The sequence below is a fragment of the Electrophorus electricus genome, chromosome 9 (genome assembly GCF_041902795.1).
Source record: "Electrophorus electricus isolate QZ-2024a chromosome 9, ASM4190279v1, whole genome shotgun sequence".
NCBI classification, from domain to species: domain Eukaryota; kingdom Metazoa; phylum Chordata; class Actinopteri; order Gymnotiformes; family Gymnotidae; genus Electrophorus; species Electrophorus electricus.
The window spans coordinates 5,865,001-5,885,000 of record NC_137505.1 but is presented as its reverse complement, the minus strand read 5'-3'; the positions used below and the strand labels follow the sequence as shown (position 1 = coordinate 5,885,000).

The 20,000-nt window shown below is 50.9% G+C and overlaps 1 protein-coding gene across 6 annotated transcripts in view; it reads left to right on the top strand.

Annotated features, from left to right (window-relative positions):
* man1a2 (mannosidase, alpha, class 1A, member 2) overlaps positions 1-20,000 on the top strand; it is a 45,231-nt gene that overhangs the window by 18,743 nt on the left and 6,488 nt on the right. For all 6 annotated transcript variants that reach the window (XM_035522741.2, XM_035522740.2, XM_027026579.3 and 3 more), the window contains 6 exons: positions 2,027-2,123; positions 9,188-9,306; positions 11,993-12,073; positions 15,519-15,613; positions 16,046-16,169; positions 16,734-16,827. In XM_035522741.2, coding sequence (XP_035378634.1) covers positions 2,027-2,123; positions 9,188-9,306; positions 11,993-12,073; positions 15,519-15,613; positions 16,046-16,169; positions 16,734-16,827 — 610 coding nt within the window. The remainder of the gene's footprint in view (positions 1-2,026; positions 2,124-9,187; positions 9,307-11,992; positions 12,074-15,518; positions 15,614-16,045; positions 16,170-16,733; positions 16,828-20,000) is intronic.

Genomic DNA, 20,000 nt, shown 5'->3' with positions numbered 1-20,000 from the left:
TGAGCAAAAGCTGGAGACGCGTCACCGGGGTCCGACTCTGTTGGTGCACGCAACATGTGTGTATGCTATACATCTGTTAGTCATAGAAGGTGAAATGAAAGCGTCAAAGGAGCAAAAAGTGTTCGACGACCTGTGTTTAGTCAGTAGATTTGTAGTATTTGGGTTTCTTTAGAACATGCCAGCACATAACACTCTGGACCAACAGGACCCATAACTGATAAAGTGAGAAGAAGCAAAAATGAGGTGCGTGCGCGTGTCATGGAGAGGGGAAACAGGGAATCGATCTGTACCTTTTCTCTGTATAGGACGCAGGCTGTGTTGATCAATCTTTCTACAGTGCAGCTGTAAGTTCTTGGCCTCTGTGGGCCCGACCTCCATCAAGGTCTGAAATGGAAGATCTGGGACTGGGGCTCGGCTGCACCACTAACAAAGGCCCCCAGCGGAAGTTCTGAAGCCAAAGTCTTTGCCGACGGCCTTTTCCGAAAGCGCGTTATAAGGGTCTGCCTTTCGTATGCCTGGCCCACACACCCATCTGAAACGGTAGTTGGCCGCTCTCCCGATGCTGTGGATGGAAAGTCCTGCAGCTGTGTGCGCTCGGGGAGTGGAATTGTGGGAAATTGAGTTCTCCTGCTGACTTAGATTTCATGTAGTGATTTAACCTTTCAGTGCAATATGCATGAGTTCTGTGTGCTGTGTTGAAACTCTGAGTTTCTGCTCATGGCCAGCAGTCCGAGTTGGTACCGTGCTGCCCTGCGACGTGAATCAGTCCTCAAAGGGTGCTGTCCTTGGTCACTTCAGGAGTTGGGCGGTCAGACTGCTCTCCTTGGAAAATCCACATTTATGTCGGCGCTCGATAACGAAGCCGTGTGTTCGCCCGTGCAAGTTTGCATCATGGAAAGTTTTTTTGGGCCAAGACCGCGGTGGATCGTGGGCTGCGAGTTCCTCTGGCACGAGTCCTGGCATGTGAGGGAAGGTGTAGGCTGGGAGCAGGACAGGAAGATCTGGTCCTGGGACTCATTAGGATGGCAGCGTGCAGTAACTGACACTGATCCATGTGAGCTCTAGCGCGCCACTTCATTGGGCCATGTCAGAAACCTGTGTGTGTACATATGGGTGGGGGTGTAAATGGTTGTGTGAGTGCGTGGGTGTGCGTGCGCGTGTGTACGAGGGTGCATGCATATGCTGGGAGGAGAGATTAATGTGTATTAAGTTGCATGATGGTTGTCATTCTGTTTTCTTTTAAGTGGTATGGTTAGGGTGCAGTCTTGGAAAACCGTGTGTGTGTGTGTGTGTGTGTGTCTTTGCCTGCTGACTGTTGCATCAGTGTTTGCCAAGAGATTCAAACTTCAAACTACACACACAGTCAGTTCATTCATCCCTACCAGAAACTCTACACAACAGGATATGGTTGCATCACTGGACTTACTGCTGAACTCACTCCTGTAAAAACAGAACTGTATCGATGTTATAAAAACACTGCTGTCCTGTAACATGACCGAGGAGGCCACATCCCTACAGGCGTGATGGAGACACCCCGCAGTCCTCCACACTACACCTGCTCCACCCACTCTGCCCCGCAGTCCTCCACACTACACCTGCTCCACCCACCCTGCCCCACAGTCCTCCACACTACACCTGCTCCACCCACCCTGCCCCGCAGTCCTCCACACTACACCTGCTCCACCCACCCTGCCCCGCAGTCCTCCACACTACACCTGCTCCACCCACCCTGCCCCGCAGTCCTCCACACTACACCTGCTCCACCCACCCTGCCCCGCAGTCCTCCACACTACACCTGCTCCACCCACCCTGCCCCGCAGTCCTCCACACTACACCTGCTCCACCCACTCTGCCCCGCAGTCCTCCACACTACACCTGCTCCACCCACCCTGCCCCGCAGTCCTCCACACTACACCTGCACCCTTGTCTCTCCACTGGGCCTGTGTTGTGTTGTGTTTTGTTTTTGTTTGTTTCCCCATTCACTGTCTTATTCCTGATTGGCTGATGGGCTTTCCTGTGTCCCCAGATGATGAAGCACGCGTGGGACAGCTACAGGCAGTACGGGTGGGGTCACAACGAGCTCAAGCCCATTGCCAAGAAAGGACATTCCACCAACATCTTCGGTGAGTGTTTGGCTAGCGCAGGTTCGCGGCCTGTGGGAAGGAACAGTGGGCTGCTCTGGCTGCACTCCTGTGGATCTCTGTGGGTGAGATGAACCCACGGCACTGGTCGAAGATGAACCCACAGTATTTCATTAAAGCCTTTATTTAATTTGAGTCCCTTCTTCTTGGTTAATAATTGCTTCCTAATAAGCAGGGTGATTTAAATTGGGAGGGATGTGGGTGTCGTCACTCACAGCTCTGAGCTAGGTTTCAAATGACTGAATTAAAAGACAAAGTGGAGTTTCCTTACACAGGCTCATGTAGGTGGGTTCATGTGTTTCCCACCCCACCTCTGAGCTCCACCAGCTCCTCATCATGGAGGACATTGGCTCCACCCAGGGCAGCTGACCATGCCATGCGCGCACACTGCCTCCATTTGCGTGCATGGGGCAGAGTTCCAGGTTGGAGAGTCTTAGATCGGCACCTGGCCAGCCAGCATCTACCCCACGTGAGTGGTGTCTCAGTGGTTAAGATTCTTGCCAAGTTGCCACTGTCGGGCCCCTGAACAAGACCTGTGACCCTCAAGTTGTGTTCTGTCATAATTACAGGTCGCTTTGGATAAAAGCGTCAGCCAAACGCCATAAATGCGACTGGAAATATACTCTCCTGTCTCCGCCTCCCGCCTAATTGGCTCCCAGGATATGATGGGCAGGGCTACAAAGCGTTGCCATGACAACTGTCCCCAGGGAGAGCCCTGGTCGGTGGTTGAAAACCCTGCGTACAGGAAGAAAATTAGCTAGGGCAGAAATAAGTGGTCTAGACTCAGAGGAGAAGGATGGGTGGGGTAGGGGGTGGAGGCTTGGGGGTGATGGAGGTGGCAGGTGGCGAGGAAGAATCATCCCGCTTCAGGAAGTCGCTCTGGGAGTTTGGCTGCGGTCGTTCTGTGTCGTGAAACGGACGATGCCTGGGTGGTTTGTGTGCACGTGCGTAGCGTGCTATTCGTGCCTGTACAGTAAGTTAGCCTTGCTGCGCCGTGGAGGCGTGAACTGAGCTGGCTGGCCTTGGGTCAGTAATGATAGATTGCTCTCCCTGTCGAGCACCTAATGCTGAATCATAACAAAGATTACGGCCACTTTGGCTATAGTATGCACATTTGATGTGTGTGTGTACTTATAACACTGGGATCAGTTGTTCAGCTAAAGTGAGACATTCTCATCATGCTGCGTTTATTCCATTAAAACAAACTTTCACTGATCCACACATGGACTGGGTGTGTGTGTGTGTAAGGATTCTGTATGGTTAGCTGTGCAGTGTGCGCTATGGGGGCGGGGCATTTGTCGGGAGGCTGGTCATATGGGGGGCGCTGTCGGCACTTCCTCTCCACCTCCAGGCTTGGGGTAAGCCCATTCTACTACATCACATAACAGATCTAGTAGGTGCTGTTTCCTTTGATTAGGCATTAGAGGCTTTGCAGTAAGTGTGAAAGGTATTTAGATAAAGTTTGTATTTAAAATGTTCAAGCAGATTAAAATTAATCAAAATTTTTGATCTGGGGCACCGAGAATGTTGATGCGTAAAAAAAACAAAACAAAACTATATCCGTCTGTCTAGAGAATAAACAAAAGACAAGTTAATCGATCTCCTGCATGGAGTCCTTGTGGTAGTTTGGGAAGACATGGGCGGTGCTGTGTGTGTGTGGTGGTGTGGGAGGGGGCGGTGCTGTGTGTGGGAGGGGGCGGTGCTGTGTGTGTGTGTTAGACGCATGTTTCTCTGATCTCTCCTGCGCTGTTGAGCTGCTCCATCAGGAGCACGTGCTGGTGCTGCAGCCCCATTAATCAATTTTCTCGCCCTTCCTGGAGCTTCTCCGAGCGTCTCCGAGCTGCTCCTCGGCTTTGGCACTCTCTCAAGTGAGAAGAGGGAGCAGCAGAAAGAGGGGAACTGTGACATCGCCCTCCCTGCAGACCCTCACGCGCTCCCTCCTCCGAGGCGCTGCCAGCGTACCACGCAGACTAAAGTTCCAGCTGGCGGCCAGTGCCAGAGAGTCAGAGGAAATGAGTGGAGTTGAGCTCAGTCCAGCAGGAACATGGAACTAAGAGCCTCTGGGACCCCTGTGTTGTGAGGACGGGGCGGCACAGAGGAAGACGAGGAAACGACGAAGCACAGCTGACTGTGGAGGAGATGAGAGCGGGGGAGAGGAGGCCGGGGCAAAAAGGGCAGTACTGAAAGAGTGCAGCTGTCATGAGGGCGGTAGCCACAAACCCGGGGGGGGGGGGGGTGTCTGTTGCTGTGTGTTGCTCAGTTTCACTGCACCTGTAATTCATCAAAGTGCTTTAGCTTCCTCAGTAATACATCAGTGTGTACTAGAGTAGCGGGTTCGTCTGCCTAATAGTGACTGGCACCAAACACAGGGTACAGCACTTCCACACACACACACACACACACACAAATGCAGCAAAGACCATCCAGATGTTGGGGAGGGCAGAGGTAATGTGGCATGATGGGAGACAGTGGGAAAGGGACACTGCTCATGCACTGCTCATATAGCGCTCATGCACTGCTCATATAGCGCTCATGCACTGCTCATATAGCGCTCATGCACTGCTCATATAGCGCTCATGCACTGCTCATATAGCGCTCATGCACTGCTCATATAGCGCTCATGCGCTGCTCATATCACATTTGGGTTTGATAACCTGCTACAGGCTCCCATCTCCGTGTAGGATTAATCATGGAGAGCTCTGGTAGCTGAGCTGTTTGACCGATGAAGTTGGCTCTCTGCATATCCCAGAGAGGCCATGCCGCTCTCACAGTGTGGAATTAAAATTAATATTAAATTCAACTTTATAAGAATAATTTTGTGCTGTTTGACACGGGTGTTTAGCTCCTGTGTTCTCCAGTCATCTGGTCCTGACACAGTGATGTACCTGATCACACTGCCCAGTAATGTTGCTATATACAGGGACAAATCAGCCTTCAGTTCAAGTTTATTTGCATAATTTGTCAGTTCGTTGTAATATTGACGGTCACTGGCCGGAGGCGCACCCTCAGTGCTACTGCTGGACACTTCAACGTGGTCTTCGCACCGTATTTATACAGTCTTCACACCCAAGCAGTTTACACCATTCTGTTGTTTTATTCCTTCAGTTTTCTACCCATAATTCCATTCCTAACCATAAATCACACATCAACACCAGCATCGAGCTCGCTCTCTCTCTCTCGCACTCATGCTCTCGCACCCTCACTCTTGCTCAGAAGCACGCGCGCACACATCTCTGTTTTGGGCCTTACACTCCAATGGGTTTGCAATTCTCTCGTGAGCAGATAAGTAATTGCTGTCTGGGAAAGCCTCAGAGCAGATGGAAGCAGCTGCAATGTTTTTTGCAGGGTGACTGTGTAAATGGCCTCAGTTTGCTGTGTGCGGGACTTCATGACTGAGAACGATTCCCACACCCTCCTGTTAACTGGACTGGAGGTCTGACTCCCCGAGGTGACTCTAATCATCTTCGACGCTGCTAGTTTTCCATTACTCTTGGATATATATTCTTTGTGCTGTTGTAAGTGATTTTTTTTTCCCCCCCCCCAAGTGCTTTTAAAGTTTCTTTGTGGAAATTTAATACGTGACCTTAACGCATTATCATCTAATACCCTGAACGTCTGTGCCATTGAAGCCTGAAATTAATGTTGGATATTTCATTTCAGTGGCCATCAGAAAAGTTAACTGGCTCTGAGAAAAGTGAAGTCGTCTGTCCGCGGAAAGCCGGCTCTCTTCCTGACGCGCGGGACGTAATCGCCTGAAACCGCTTCCTTTTACCGCGACTCGAGTGACGCCCTCGCGCTCTCTGGGAGGACTTGATAACCTTGATCATCTCAAGAGCTCCATAGATTTCTCTGCACGGTTCCACACCCCCAGACCTCCTTTAAGACGTCGATTAGGACTCCGTCCTTTATGAAGAACTCCAGAGTTGTTACCTTTTTATGTCCAAAGGGCAAATTAATGGGGGGGGCGCTCCAAAAGAGGTGTTAACGAGGAGATTTGGACACCAGGAGCGCTTCCTGTAGACATGTGCAGCCTACACAAGGAGCTAGCAGGCCTTCAGCGCACACACACACACACACACACACACACACACACACACACACACACACATACACTCACACACTCTCTCTCTCTCTCTCTCTCTCTCCCCTTCTCAAGTTCCAAAAAGTCATAGCTTGTGGTCTGTTTTGGCCACAGAGATGGTGGCATTATGGCACCACTGACCATGCGGAGTACTCTAATCAATTAATAAATCTTTAGGATCTAAGATGGCGGCGTAACCACTGACCAGATGCTTTGCCTTCTAAATACAGGGCACTTATGCGCCTCTGTATGTTTGTTTGTGTATTTGTGTTTTTCTACACACAAAATACATACAACACACTTCCCTCTAATTTTTCCCAGCCTGACAGTTTATGAACCAGTGGAGAAAATCAGAATAATGAAGTCATCACACGAGTTGCCATGTTTGTGTTCATAGCGGAGCAGGCTGAAACTGCCACTTAATGAGACTGGCAGACTCTGCAGGAGGGAGAGTGTGAGGGATGGAAATTGTGAGTGAGTGAGAGAGAGAGAGCAACAGCCATGAAGACACGGACAGAGACCGGCTGCAGTCTGGACCTGGAGATGGTGAGCGAGGGAATGAGGCACAGACAGAGTGTGTGAACACACACACACCACATGTATTACAGACAGAGAGGCTGTGAACACACACCACATGTATTACAGACAGAGAGGCTGTGAACACACACACCACATGTATTACAGACAGAGAGGCTGTGAACACACACACCACATGTATTACAGACAGAGAGGCTGTGAACACACACACCACATGCATTACAGACAGAGAGGCTGTGAACACACACACCACATGCATTACAGACAGAGAGGCTGTGAACACACACACCACATGCATTACAGACAGAGAGGCTGTGAACACACACACCACATGTATTACAGACAGAGAGGCTGTGAACACGCGCACACACCACATGTATTAGACAGAGAGGCTGTGAACGCGCGCACACACCACATGTATTAGACAGAGAGGCTGTGAACGCGCGCACACACACACCACATGTATTACAGACAGAGAGGCTGTGAACGCGCGCGCACACACACCACATGTATTACAGACAGAGAGGCTGTGAACGCGCGCGCACACATTACATGTATTACAGACAGAGAGGCTGTGAACGCGCGCGCACACACACCACATGTATTACAGACAGAGAGGCTGTGAACGCGCGCGCACACACACCACATGTATTACAGACAGAGAGGCTGTGAACGCGCGCGCGCACACACCACATGTATTACAGACAGAGAGGCTGTGAACGCGCGCGCACACACACCACATGTATTACAGACAGAGAGGCTGTGAACGCGCGCGCACACACACCACATGTATTACAGACAGAGAGGCTGTGAACGCGCGCGCACACACACCACATGTATTACAGACAGAGAGGCTGTGAACGCGCGCGCGCGCACACCACATGTATTACAGACAGAGAGGCTGTGAACGCGCGCGCGCGCACACCACATGTATTACAGACAGAGAGGCTGTGAACACGCGCGCACCACATGTATTAGACATGTACTACGCTCCCAAAATATATGTATTGAATCCACTTTATTCAGTCCTGTTTGTTTGGCATCTACATCGCTAGTGTACGTAAATGCCAATTATTATTAATCTGCTATGATGTGGCTGCTCTGCGAGACTGAGGAAGAGAGTGGTGTTCAGACAAGCCATGGGTGGGGTTTTGGCACTGGGCATGTTGGGGTGCAGATGGATTCAGTGTTGCTCTCGGGGCACTCGGGCTCAGATCACAAAGGACAGAGCTAACCACAGTGTGAAAGGCGAAATTAGTAATGAATGACCAACTCCGAGATGGAGCATGATGACGTAGCTGCGCGGGCCACTAGCAGGAGGCGGGGACGCTAGCGGGACTGTGAGGCTGAGGGATGCTGGCTGTCTTTAGAGACAGTTGTAGAGCTTCTGCCAATAACGGGAATTATCCTGCAGTTCTTGACCACCAGGAGAGAGGCGAGAGAGGGATACGGGGGAGCGGCTTTCTGCGGCTGCTGTCATCGTGAGGCGCTGTGGTTTCTGCCCTCAGCTGACCTCTCTGGGTGCTTTCTCACGCACGTTTACCCCCAGGAACAGCCGATCCCGTCTCTGTTCACGTTCACTAGACTGAGGAAATGTAGCTGGATACGCGGTGTAACGTGATATTTGCTGTGTGTCAACGTCAGACGCCACAGAGTGCGAGGGAGCTCTATGTAATGCCCTGTACAGATCTTGTTGCCGTAGTGAAGGTGCTCGGTGATCACGGAGGTGACGGTCCCACTGACTCACCGGCTGCTGATTGGCCAGGCACCGTGAACCGGCTCTGATTGGCTCTGATTGGCCAGGCGCTGAGAATGGGCTCTGATTGGCCAGGCACTGTGAACGGATGCTGTGTTTGGGGACTGTTTTGTTTGGGGCTGTCTCATAAAAGCCAAGCAGGTAGCATGTTGCCCCGTTGCCTCCCCTCAGAGTGGGTGTGGGTGTGTGTGGTAGATACCCTCTACTCCCTGTCTGTTCATCCTGGCTCTCCTTTAACACACACTGGGCCAGTGGCTGCATGTGACGGCCTGTTCGGACCCTTGAGTTGTGTGACCCCTCTCTCAGTCATGTTTATCCAAGCCCTAACGTTCCTCTTGGTAAGGGCTGCACGATACGTCGTTTTGTTAATTGTTCTTGCGACATTGTTCTTTACAGTCGCTTGAGCTCTAACAAGTCTCAGCACCCTCAGACTCGGATGTTTCAGACGAGTGTTTTCATTCACAACAAGAAAAATGTTTTGATCAAAATAACGCATCTGCAACCGTCAAGTCGGGTTCACCAGCGTTTCCAAATGTTCCAAGTTGTATCACAGTTGCAACATATGTGATATAATTGCACTATGGTTATGTCATGTCTATGTTGTGCAGCCCTGAGTGTGTCTTAATTCCTGCGGCACACACTGATGCGTCTGCCCCTGCCCTGCTCCTACAGGTAATTCCCAAATGGGGGCTACGATCGTAGACGCCCTAGACACTCTCTACATAATGGGACTACATGACGAGTTCAAAGATGGCCAGGAGTGGATCGAACAGAACCTGGACTTCAGCGTGGTGAGTGGAGAAGCACCCGCACCTTTGATGGCTCACATTATCCGCAGGGATGTGTCTAATTTTTCATGGTTGAGTAATCAATCGTTGGTCTCATAGAGCGATTGATTGTTCAGCGTGTGCCTGAATGTTCAGATAATTGCCTGGACCGCAGCATGGAGACTCTTTCTCAAATCTTAAATAAGAAGCCGGCGTATCGGCTCGAGATCTGCCTTGACGGACAGACGCCTTAAATCAGCTTCTGCTTACGAAATGGCTTTTTACTCGACAACCAGTAAACCAGCAGCTACACACTGTTGTTTGTTTTTATTTAATCTTCCTTTGTATTTTTATTTACAAGAACTTATTTAATGTAAAAATGAGCATTTCTGTCATTCCTCCCCAGCCCCCCAAACTCTGTGACGTTGGGTCAAAGGTCATTCCACAAGCAGGAGGCGTCTCACTCACTCGAGGCAACGTTTCCCGCATTTTACACGGTTCTGCTCTCAGAAAATAGGCGCGCGAACCTCGGGAGTATCCGCGTCTAGAACGCTTCCGCCCGGAACGGGTGGCGCGGAGCCGCAGCGGAGCGCTGTAATGGCTGGGGAACCTCGTGCCTGTTCGAGGACGCTCCCTCGCGCCTCCTCCTAACGCCGCCTTTTGTCTCCAGCGTTGCTTTTGCCCACGACTCCCCCTACTGGCTGTAGCCAACCCCACCCCACCCTCCTAATTTTCCTCTTTCGCCCCTGCCCACATAACGCAGTATTTCTCAGGTGGAGTTAATCTACCGCAGATGTAATCATAATTTGGGGCGCAGCAGAACCGTTTCCACCCTGAGACTATCGGCTCAGGAGACGGGTGATTAACCTCTGGAGCCGGACAGAGGTGGGTGGGGGTCCCAGAATCTGCTGTGTGGCTGTCGGATCTGGTGACGCGTTTGGGCTTCTCTGGCTCGGGGTAGTGACCGCTGCAGTCGGGCACACCGACCCCGTCTCGTCTTTGAGCAGGCTGGACTGTCTTAAGTGCTACTCACGGGGATGAAAAACAGTGAGAATTCTCTCACTTGGAATAAAGGACTAACAATAGCAGCTTTGGGAACTTTTAGACGCGAGTGTTCCAGAGCCACGGGTCGAGCTCAGGCGTGTGTCTTCTCTGGACGTCTGTGTCCAAACCCAAGAGTAATTTCATCAGAGCCGGAGATGAATGTATGGAGGTTCGTGTTGGCTGCTCTACTGTGGCAGGGCATTATTAGTCAGCAGTCTCGTCCTCTCTCTCTCTCTCTCTCTCTCTCTCTCTCTCTCTCTCTCTCTCTCTCTCTCTCTCTCTCTCTCTCTCTCTCTCTCTCTCTCTCTCTCTCTCTCTCTCTCTCTCTCTCTCTCTCTCTCTCTCTCTCTCCTTCTGTCTGTCTGTCTCTGCCACCCTGTCTCCATCTGATACTGTAGTGTTGATAGATGAGCCTGCGTTTCATCAGAATTCACCGTGGCATTTGAGTCCAAAGCTGAATTAATGGCCCTTTAGTTTGAGAACGGTCATATCTGAATTAATCTGGTCTGGGAGTGCTTTTGTCAGAATTAATAGACGCGGCACATGAAGGGTCGAGCGAAGAGGCCGAGGTGCCAAGGTGCCGCTCGGATTCACACGGCGAAGGGCCATTTAGGATTCACACGGCGAAGGGCCGATTCAGTAGACGTGTCCGAGTAAAGGCTGAAGACGTTTCAAATGCACAGCTGAGGGGGAGGTGGCCTGACTGGAAGTGGGTGTGGCTATACCTGTGGATGGGTTCAGGGGAAACCGAGTGATGGGAAGCGCACAAGCAGGGTTTAGAACATGGCTGCCTGTTTTGGTCCGTATGTTCTGGTAATAGAAGCTGTACGTGTGCGCGCGTGTGTGGCTAAATGCTGGCTGAAGCTAGCAGGGATAGATGCTGATGAGGCCTTGCAGACTTTGAGCTCTTGCTGGCATCAATCTCACACTCCACACAAATACACACACCACACACTCCACCCACACAAATACACACACTCCACACAAATCACAAATACACACCCCACAATAATTCATAAATATTCATTCACACACACACACACACAGACACACACCCCTTATACACCACACGAGTCCACAAACACACAAACGTTCCGCACCTACTCACCATACAGCCCACTGCAGACCAGTGATGTAATGCTTCTCAACAGAAACCAGAAGCTGCAGATCGTCAATGTGCGGTTGGGCTCGGGGCGCCGTTGGTGTCATATGCATTTGAATCTCGTGTTGTTAAACCACAGAACCCAAAGGCTGCACGTCTTGTTTTAATGTCAACACAACCTTGAACGATTTAAATCGTTAAACCAGCATTAAACCTTCAATGCTGAATTGAATCGCTCTGTGCAACATGTGCCCCAGTAGCTGCACTGTGCACTGATGCAGGACATGGGGAAAGGGGTGGGGCATTCACATGGGAAGGGGGTGGGGCATGGGAAAGGGGCGGGACATTCACATGGGGAAGGGGGTGGGGCATGGGAAAGGGGCGGGGCATTCACATGGGAAGGGGCCGTGCTGAAGCGTCTGCTTTGCTGTTAGGCATGAAGAGAGAAAGCATGTCAATGATAACAACACCAAAGTTTACTGCTGATGTGTTTAACCTGTTTTTACACGTCCCCTCGTCGTCCTCTCCTGAACTGGTCTCCTCTCATCTTTCTTGCCACCACAGAACGCAGAAGTGTCCGTCTTCGAGGTCAATATCCGCTTCATTGGAGGGCTGCTGGCTGCGTATTACCTCTCTGGACAGGAAGTAAGATGTTTTGTGATGCGTGTGTGTGCATGCGTGTCTGTATGTGTGTCTGTGTCTGTGTGTATTTGACTCCAGATCAGGAGCTGGCTGATCGTTTGCAGTTTTGACATGAATTTGACTGTTTGTGATCCAAATATGATCCACTCACACACGCACAGGCAAATCGTGTCTGAAGGAGGTGGTCAGAGAATTCCGGGATGGAGTGCTGGAGTAGCACTCAGGGGAGTGGCAAGAGTGGTTTCTATGGAAACGAGTGTCGGTGTCCTTTGCTAATTAACGCTCCCTTATCTTCCCGTAGGCTATAATGGAGGAAGTTTTAAATCCCCCCCCCCGTATCTCACCCTCACACACGTCCTCCTGTCGTCCTGCTTTTAGTGTGAAGGTGTGAAAGTGTGGAGGTATTCAACTCTGGCCATGAATCACAGTGCCTTCATTAGATACGCACTGATGATAAAAGCAGCACCACAACACAACACGGCACACTGGACCTGAGAACAGAGGGGCGGAGCCAAATATTTAGAATAGAGGGGAGGGGCTAAATATGTAGAACAGAGGGGAGGGAGCCAAACATGGAGACTGGAGTTGGTAGGCTAGCTAGATGGGTGCTGCACACCCTTGACCATAACTTGCTAGCGCTGTCTGTCTCTCTCTGTCTATTTGTTACTCTGCCTCTTGTCCTCTTTCTCCTGGGTTCTTTTTTCCGCTCAGTCCTGAGTGCTGATCAATGTTGGGCACAGTTCAGTTTTTTTTTTTGTATTATAAATATTTTCTCTTTTTCAAAAACAGAGAGATGTGTGTGTGTGTGTGTGAACCCTTTGTGCAGTCGTAACTGTCCTGGGAGAGTATCGCCCCTCTTCCCTGTGCTAGCTGTCGGCCTGCTCTGCCTGCGTCTCCGTGATCGATGGTGTTTACCCTCCTCTGCCCTACTCTTCGCTTTCCTCCACCCCCCCCCCCCCCACCCCCACTGCTCCGTTACTACAGCGACCCGTTGGAGAGGAGAGGTAGCCTACGGCAACAGCGCGCCGCTCCCGGACACCTGGCCGTGCTGCAGCTTGGCCTGTAATTACCGTTGTGTCATTAGTTGCGCTCGCTGCCAAACGGCACTGTCAGCGTTGGGGGTTTATGGGACATTGAGTCCACGCATGTTTGCTTAGAGGGTGTTTCGGCGGTGGGCGGTTGCTGGTTTTTATCCATTTTGCAGCTCCAAACATGAACTGTTGTTTCGTTGTTTTTGTTTGTTTGTTTGTGTTGATTTATAACGATCCCTAACTGAGGGGAGGAGCCGTGCTGAAGGCAGTGTGTGCAGGGCAACACGGTCAGCTGTGATTGGAGTTTAGTAAAGCCGTCCACCGCAACCACAGTAAGACTGATGGACAAAATGCCTTGAAGGCATTTATCTGCACTTTCTCTCTCATTTGAAGTTTCCATTTAAATGAGCTTTATTGACATGACACAGTCGTATTGTATTGCCAAAGCATTTGTCTACCTACAGACTCACAGCCTGTCTACCCCATGCAGAGTCTCCCTACTCCCTATGGTCCCTTTTCCGCTTTACCCCTTACACAGCCTCCCTGCTCCCTATAGAGTCATAATCTCCCTACTGCCATGTCCCGTCTGTAGGCCGCATCCTCTCCAGACAGACGCACCGCCTTTCATATTCCCTGCAGGTCCAGTACAGGGCAAGGAGCTGGAATTGTCCATATTGGGGGTGGGGGATCAGAATGTCTTCTTTGCCCTTTGAACTCTGGTCATAGTGCCGCTACCCTTCACAGCCTGGAGGAGACGGCTCACGCTGCTGAGGTGGCCAATCGTGGCTTTGCCGCTAGCGACCACTGCTTTGCTGTTATTGGCTGTGCATAGTAAACTACTTGCTTGATTGGTTGGTCCACATAATGGGCCATACATTTCCATGACAACAAAGAGCGAACATACAAGGAAGCTGTAGATAAACAAATGCACGGTAGATAATAATAGACCCGTAGTGACAGACTAAGAACGTCTAATCCAACTTTTACCCTGGGGACCTTCTCACACACTCGTTCCCACGCGTTTGCATGAAACACTGTGTATGTGTCACCGACTGCATCACTCAGACCGCTGATGCGAAAGCTGTGATCTTGGAACACACACACACACACTCATGCTAAGGCTTTTGCAGGTTTCCTTTTCTCTGTGGTTGTGTGATTACTGTTAACGTCATGCGTCAGACTCAACACATTGACCACCTTTGTCTTCCTTTATATATGTGGATATAGATGTCTGTTTTCAAGGTGTGTGTGTGAGTGCAACAGCATCTGTCCTACTGGGATTCTCTCTCTGATCTCGACAGTGACATGGCGCGCCTCTTTATCCCTTCCTGCCTAGTCCTGATCCTCAGTGGCTCCTCCCACGTGAGGCCCAGGCTGCCACTGTCATTTTCATACTCTGTGTTTAATGTCTCATAAGGGAGATGGACTGTGGTGTCTCCTCTGATGCCCCCCCGGTGTAAACGGAAAGGTTGAGGGTTGATGTCATGAGCGCCTCCACTCGTCTGTCCGTCCCCGGTAACTCAGATTTACGCTGCCGTTAGTGCTGTGTTTCCAGGTTCTGTTCCTGACCCAACGTTACTTTTTCTCCTTTTTATTTTAAGCCAAGCCTTCATAGCAGAAGCCGTTTCTCCGCTTCCGAGAAGGTCCTCTTCCAAATCGTACGGCTATGCAAACAACCGAGGCTTAATAACCCGCAGAAGCACGCTGGAGCTCGCGTGAAATGCCTAGGGGGAGATGATATTCTTGCCTTTTTGGAACTGGTTTGTGCCGCTAAGCGTGACTGCCGGTGGTCTGAGAGAATGCTGATCATGTGATGTCATAAGATATAATGCTGCTGATATGGAAGAAGGAGACTAAGGCTAGTGTTATGGTCACATGCCTGACATGACCGCGCTGTTACCATCATGGGACAATCCAGCTCCTAGTACAGCATCACGGCCGCAGCTCATAGTGTTACAAAGGCTAGCGCGCGCACACACACACCAGAAAGCCATTCTGAATTGATGAACACGAACTCATGTGTACACGCTCCCTCCTCACTGTCTGGGAAAATGATTGTCCACAGTGAAGCAACTCTCATACTCACACACACACACACACACACACACACACACACACACACACACACACACACACACACTGCATCGCACAGTTGCAGAACAAACACGTAGTTCTGCTGCCCAGGTATATATTTGCCCTCATATCTCCTTTGCACTCCACCCATGACACACAGCATGGTGGAGGTTCCTCTGCCCCTCTCCTCCAGTCGTCCGGTCCTGTCCATCTGTCCATCACTCTCAGCCTTTCCCCCCAAAGCCCCGCCCTTTGGGTGTGGCCTCGTGGTCACCACGCCTCCTGTGTTCCCGCTCCCTCTCTTTCTCTCTCTCTCTCTCTCTCTCTCTCTCTCTGCATTGAAGGTTTTTAAGGCGAAGGCTGTGCAGCTGGCTGAGAAACTTCTCCCAGCATTCAACACTCCAACAGGAATCCCGTGGGCCATGGTCAACCTCAAGAGGTGAGTCCCCTCCACCCGTCCCTAAAGCCGAACTCCACCTCCACCGCAGCCCCACCCTCCCCGCTCTTCTGCTCCGCCCTCCGCTCTCATTCTTTTAAGCGGTGTGCGTTGGCGCTTGTCCCTGGCGGTCCCTTTACGGGGTTAATGTGCCAGCCTGCGTCCTGTCACTGCGGTGCGGGATGAGACCTGCACACCGAGCGTATTGCGATTCCTGTTGGCCATTCAGAGGCAAACACAGATTTTATGGATTAACTAAACGTTCTGAGGAAAATGGATTGGGGATTTATGGGGGGGGGGGGTGATCTTGGGTTTTAAGGTGTCTGTAATCCAGAGAGGAGAGCTGTACTGCGCCTCAGGGGGTCTCCCCAGGGTCTCGCCACTCGAGCGGATCCTCACCGTCTGACTCCGCCTCTGTCCTGTGTCCTTACTTAGCGGCGTGGGCCGTAACTGGGGCTGGGCTTCGGCCGGGAGCAGCATCCTTGCTGAGTTCGGAACGCTGCACATGGAGTTTGTGCACCTGACGTACCTGACGGGGAACCCCGCCTACTACCAGAAGGTCTGCCTGCTTGTGTGGATAACCGTGCATGCGTGCGTGCTGCGAATGATGCAAACAATGTCCATGTCATGTTAATGTAAGGTTACTCTAAACTCAGCAGTAGAGGTGCTTTTAAAAAGAGCTCATGGGTGCACACACCGTCCGTGTTTACAAAAACGAACCGCCGTAAAGAGAAAGATGAGAAAATCGAACAGCTTGTGACATAAATAAATCACAATATTGGCATAATGAGTCAGTGCCACGGTTTTAATCTGATAGCGTGACACTGCTCTTTCTGGTGTCACCCTGTCAAATTAGCACATTTACAGACTCTGAACGTGTTTATAAACCTGTACCGCAGGGAACTGTTTCTACTAGTACAGATGATACCCTAGCAAAGCTGAGAACAGAATATTCACGCTCGGAGTATTACAGTAGTGTGCACTCCTGCCTGTGCGTGCGCTCCTCTGACCTGTGTGTGTGTGTGTGTGTGTGTGTGTGTGTGTGTGTGTGTGTGTGTGTGTGTGTGTGTGTGTGTGTGTGTGCGCTCCTCTGAACCATGTCCTGCTTTGCTCTCCATGTCAGGTGATGCACATTCGTAAACTCTTGGCTAAGATGGACCGACCCAACGGGCTCTACCCAAACTACCTGAACCCTCGCACGGGCCGCTGGGGCCAGCGTGAGTGTCTTCCTCCTCCTTCTCCTCCTCCTCTTCCTCCTCTGCTCTGTGCCTTGTAGTTCCTCCCCTCCCCCCGAGGACACGAGAGAGCGTGTCTGGGCACAACTGGAGAAATGATTGGGTATAAATGGCTGTGCAGGCCCAGGTAGTTGTCGCTCTGTAGGGCGTAGGGTGTAGGGTGTACGGCATAAGGTGTAGAGTATATGCTATAAGGCCTCCGATGTAGGGTATAGGGCGTACAGTGTGGGTGTAGAGTGTAGGGCATGCGGTATAGGGCCTACGGTGTAGGGTGTAGGGCATGCGGTGTAGGGTCTACGTTGTAGGGTATAGGGCGTATAGTGTGGTTGTAGGGTGTAGGGTATAGGGCATACAGTGTGGGTGTAGAGCGTAGGGTGTAGGGTCTAGGTTGTAGGGTGTACAGTGTGGGTGTAGGGCCTAGGTTGTAGGGTATAGGGCATACAGTGTGGGTGTAGAGCGTAAGGTGTAGGGTCTAGGTTGTAGGGTATTGGGTGTACAGTGTGGTTGTAGAGCGTAGGGTCTACGTTGTAGGGTATGGGGCGTAGAGTGTGGGTGTAGGTTGTAGGGTATGGGGTGTAGAGTGTGGGTGTAGGGTATGGGGCGTAGAGTGTGGGTGTAGGTTGTAGGGTATGGGGCGTACAGTGTTGGTGTAGGTTGTAGGGTATGGGGAGTACAGTGTGGGCGTAGGTTGTAGGGTATGGGGCGTACAGTGTGGGTGTAGGGTATGGGGCGTACAGTGTGGGTGTAGAGCGTAGGGTGTAGGGTCTATGTTGTAGGGTATGGGGCGTACAGTGTGGGCGTAGGGTGTAGGATCTACATTGTAGGGTATGGGGCGTACAGTGTGGGTGTAGGGCGTAGGCTTGGGGAGCAGCTTGTGGTCCTTCCCCAGGTTCACCTGAACGTCACGAAGGCTGTTGGTCTTTTATCTCTTATTTGTTGTTTCTCTGTTCTGGTGCAGTAGGGGACCTAATCTGCCAGCTCATATACAGGAAGCTTGTGGATAATGTTCTCTGCTGTTCTCTAATAAATGTGTGTAATTGAAAATGCTCCAATGAGTCTAAACAAAGTCTCAATTACGGAGTTTGTTTTAATTCGTTTCCCTGTAAACCCACCGTCCAGAGTGGAGACACGGGGCCACACCACCACCTAAACCAATTATGTATGCATATATAATTCAGCAGCTCACATGCACAAAAATGTTTTAATAACTTATTAGCATAAATGTTCTGGAAAAAACACACCTCCTTTGTGCAGGATGCAATTTTAACTACTTGTGTGTTTGCTCCACAGGGAAGAGTGTAGGAGTTGTTAGAATCATTTTAATTATTATTACGGTTGTTGCTGTCACTAGTTACACTTATTTAGGTGTAGTGGTGTGTGTGTGTGTGTGTGTGTGTGTGTGTGTGTGTGTGTGTGTGTGTGTGTGTGTGTGTGTGTGTGTGTGTGTGTGTGTGTGTGTGTGTGTGTGTGTGTGTGTGTGTGTGTGTGTGTGTAAGACTAGACTAATTAAGACAGAGGCAGAGCTTTCTTAATGGTCGTTCACTGTGACTGATAGGCCATTCAGAGCTGTTAGTCACTCCCCCTCTCTCCACTCCTCCACCCCTGTCCACAGTCTCCACTCCTCCACCCCTGTCCACAGTCTCCACTCCTCCACCCCTGTCCACAGTCTCCACTCCTCCACCCCTGTCCACAGTCTCCACTCCTCCACCCCTGTCCACAGTCTCCACTCCTCCACCCCTGTCCACAGTCTCCACTCCTCCACCCCTGTCCACAGTCTCCACTCCTCCACCCCTGTCCACAGTCTCCACTCCTCCACCCCTTTCCACAGTCTCCACTCCTCCACCCCTGTCCACAGTCTCCACTCCTCCACCCCTGTCCACAGTCTCCACTCCTCCACCCCTTTCCACAGTCTCCACTCCTCCACCCCTGTCCACAGTCTCCACTCCTCCACCCCTGTCCACAGTCTCCACTCCTCCACCCCTTTCCACAGTCTCCACTCCTCCACCCCTGTCCACAGTCTCCACTCCTCCACCCCTGTTCTCTCTCTCCAGCCTGTGGGAACAGTCTCTTATCCAAAAGCAGAGGGTGAAATAAGAATTTATTTTCCTTAAAGTTTCGATTTCTATCACCACGGGATCCGTACACACACTCAGGATAAAGTTCCAGGCCGGAATTCCCCTCGCTGTCCTTCGTCTGATGTCCTGACAGTGTGCCGTGTGCCATTGTTTCATGACTTGGTGCTGTCATACTCGCTCTCTCTCTCTCTCTCTCTCTCTCTCTCTCTCTCTGCCTCCTGATATTCTCTCCTTCTATGGTATACTCGCGCTCACTCACGCGCGCTCACTCACTCATGCACACTCTCACACACGCGCGTTCACTCACTCACTCTTACAATAGAGCAGCGCTTTTTCTCTTTCCAACCCTCCCCTCATTTGCGTCTCCTCGCTGTGATGCAGCGTTTTGACAGTCCTTCTCTTCAGACTTCATGTTTTTTGGACACTACTCAAGGTTCTGTCTTCATGCTGTATATCTCTTAGCTACTAAGTGCATATTCTTTTTTTCCATTCTTTCTTCCTCTGGTGCAGTCTCTCCCTCTCTCTCTTTAATAATTCATAACGCCTTCTCTCTCTCTCCACATTCAGGCAAGTTCCACATATCCATTTGCATGCAGTACATTAAGTGTTTGAGTGGCTTTTAAAAGTGTGTGTTTGCCATGCTGGGTGACCTCGCTCGCGCACACTCTGCGCCGTGCCTTTAACTGGTATTTAACCGTGCCTTTAACTAGAAGATAACCGTGCGTTTAACTCATGTTTATCCGTGCCTTTAACTGGAAATTAACCGTGCCTTTCATATGAACTTGTGTGTGAGAGACACCATAGTTCAGCTCTTGGGGACCTGGCTTATGTCTGCGTTTGATGGTTTATGACACTAGAGTTCTCATATCCACCACACACACACACACACACACACACACACACACACACACACATCAGAGCTGTCAGGGCTGATTCCTTTTCTGACTGCTGTGACTGTTTGTTCTCACCGACACGCTTTCCGACACGTTGCTTCTCATTCTGACTGTGCAGGGATTGTGCTGGCAGCCTCGCGGTCACCGCTTAGATCGTCTCCTGCACATTTAGCCCCTGGTCTGAAGC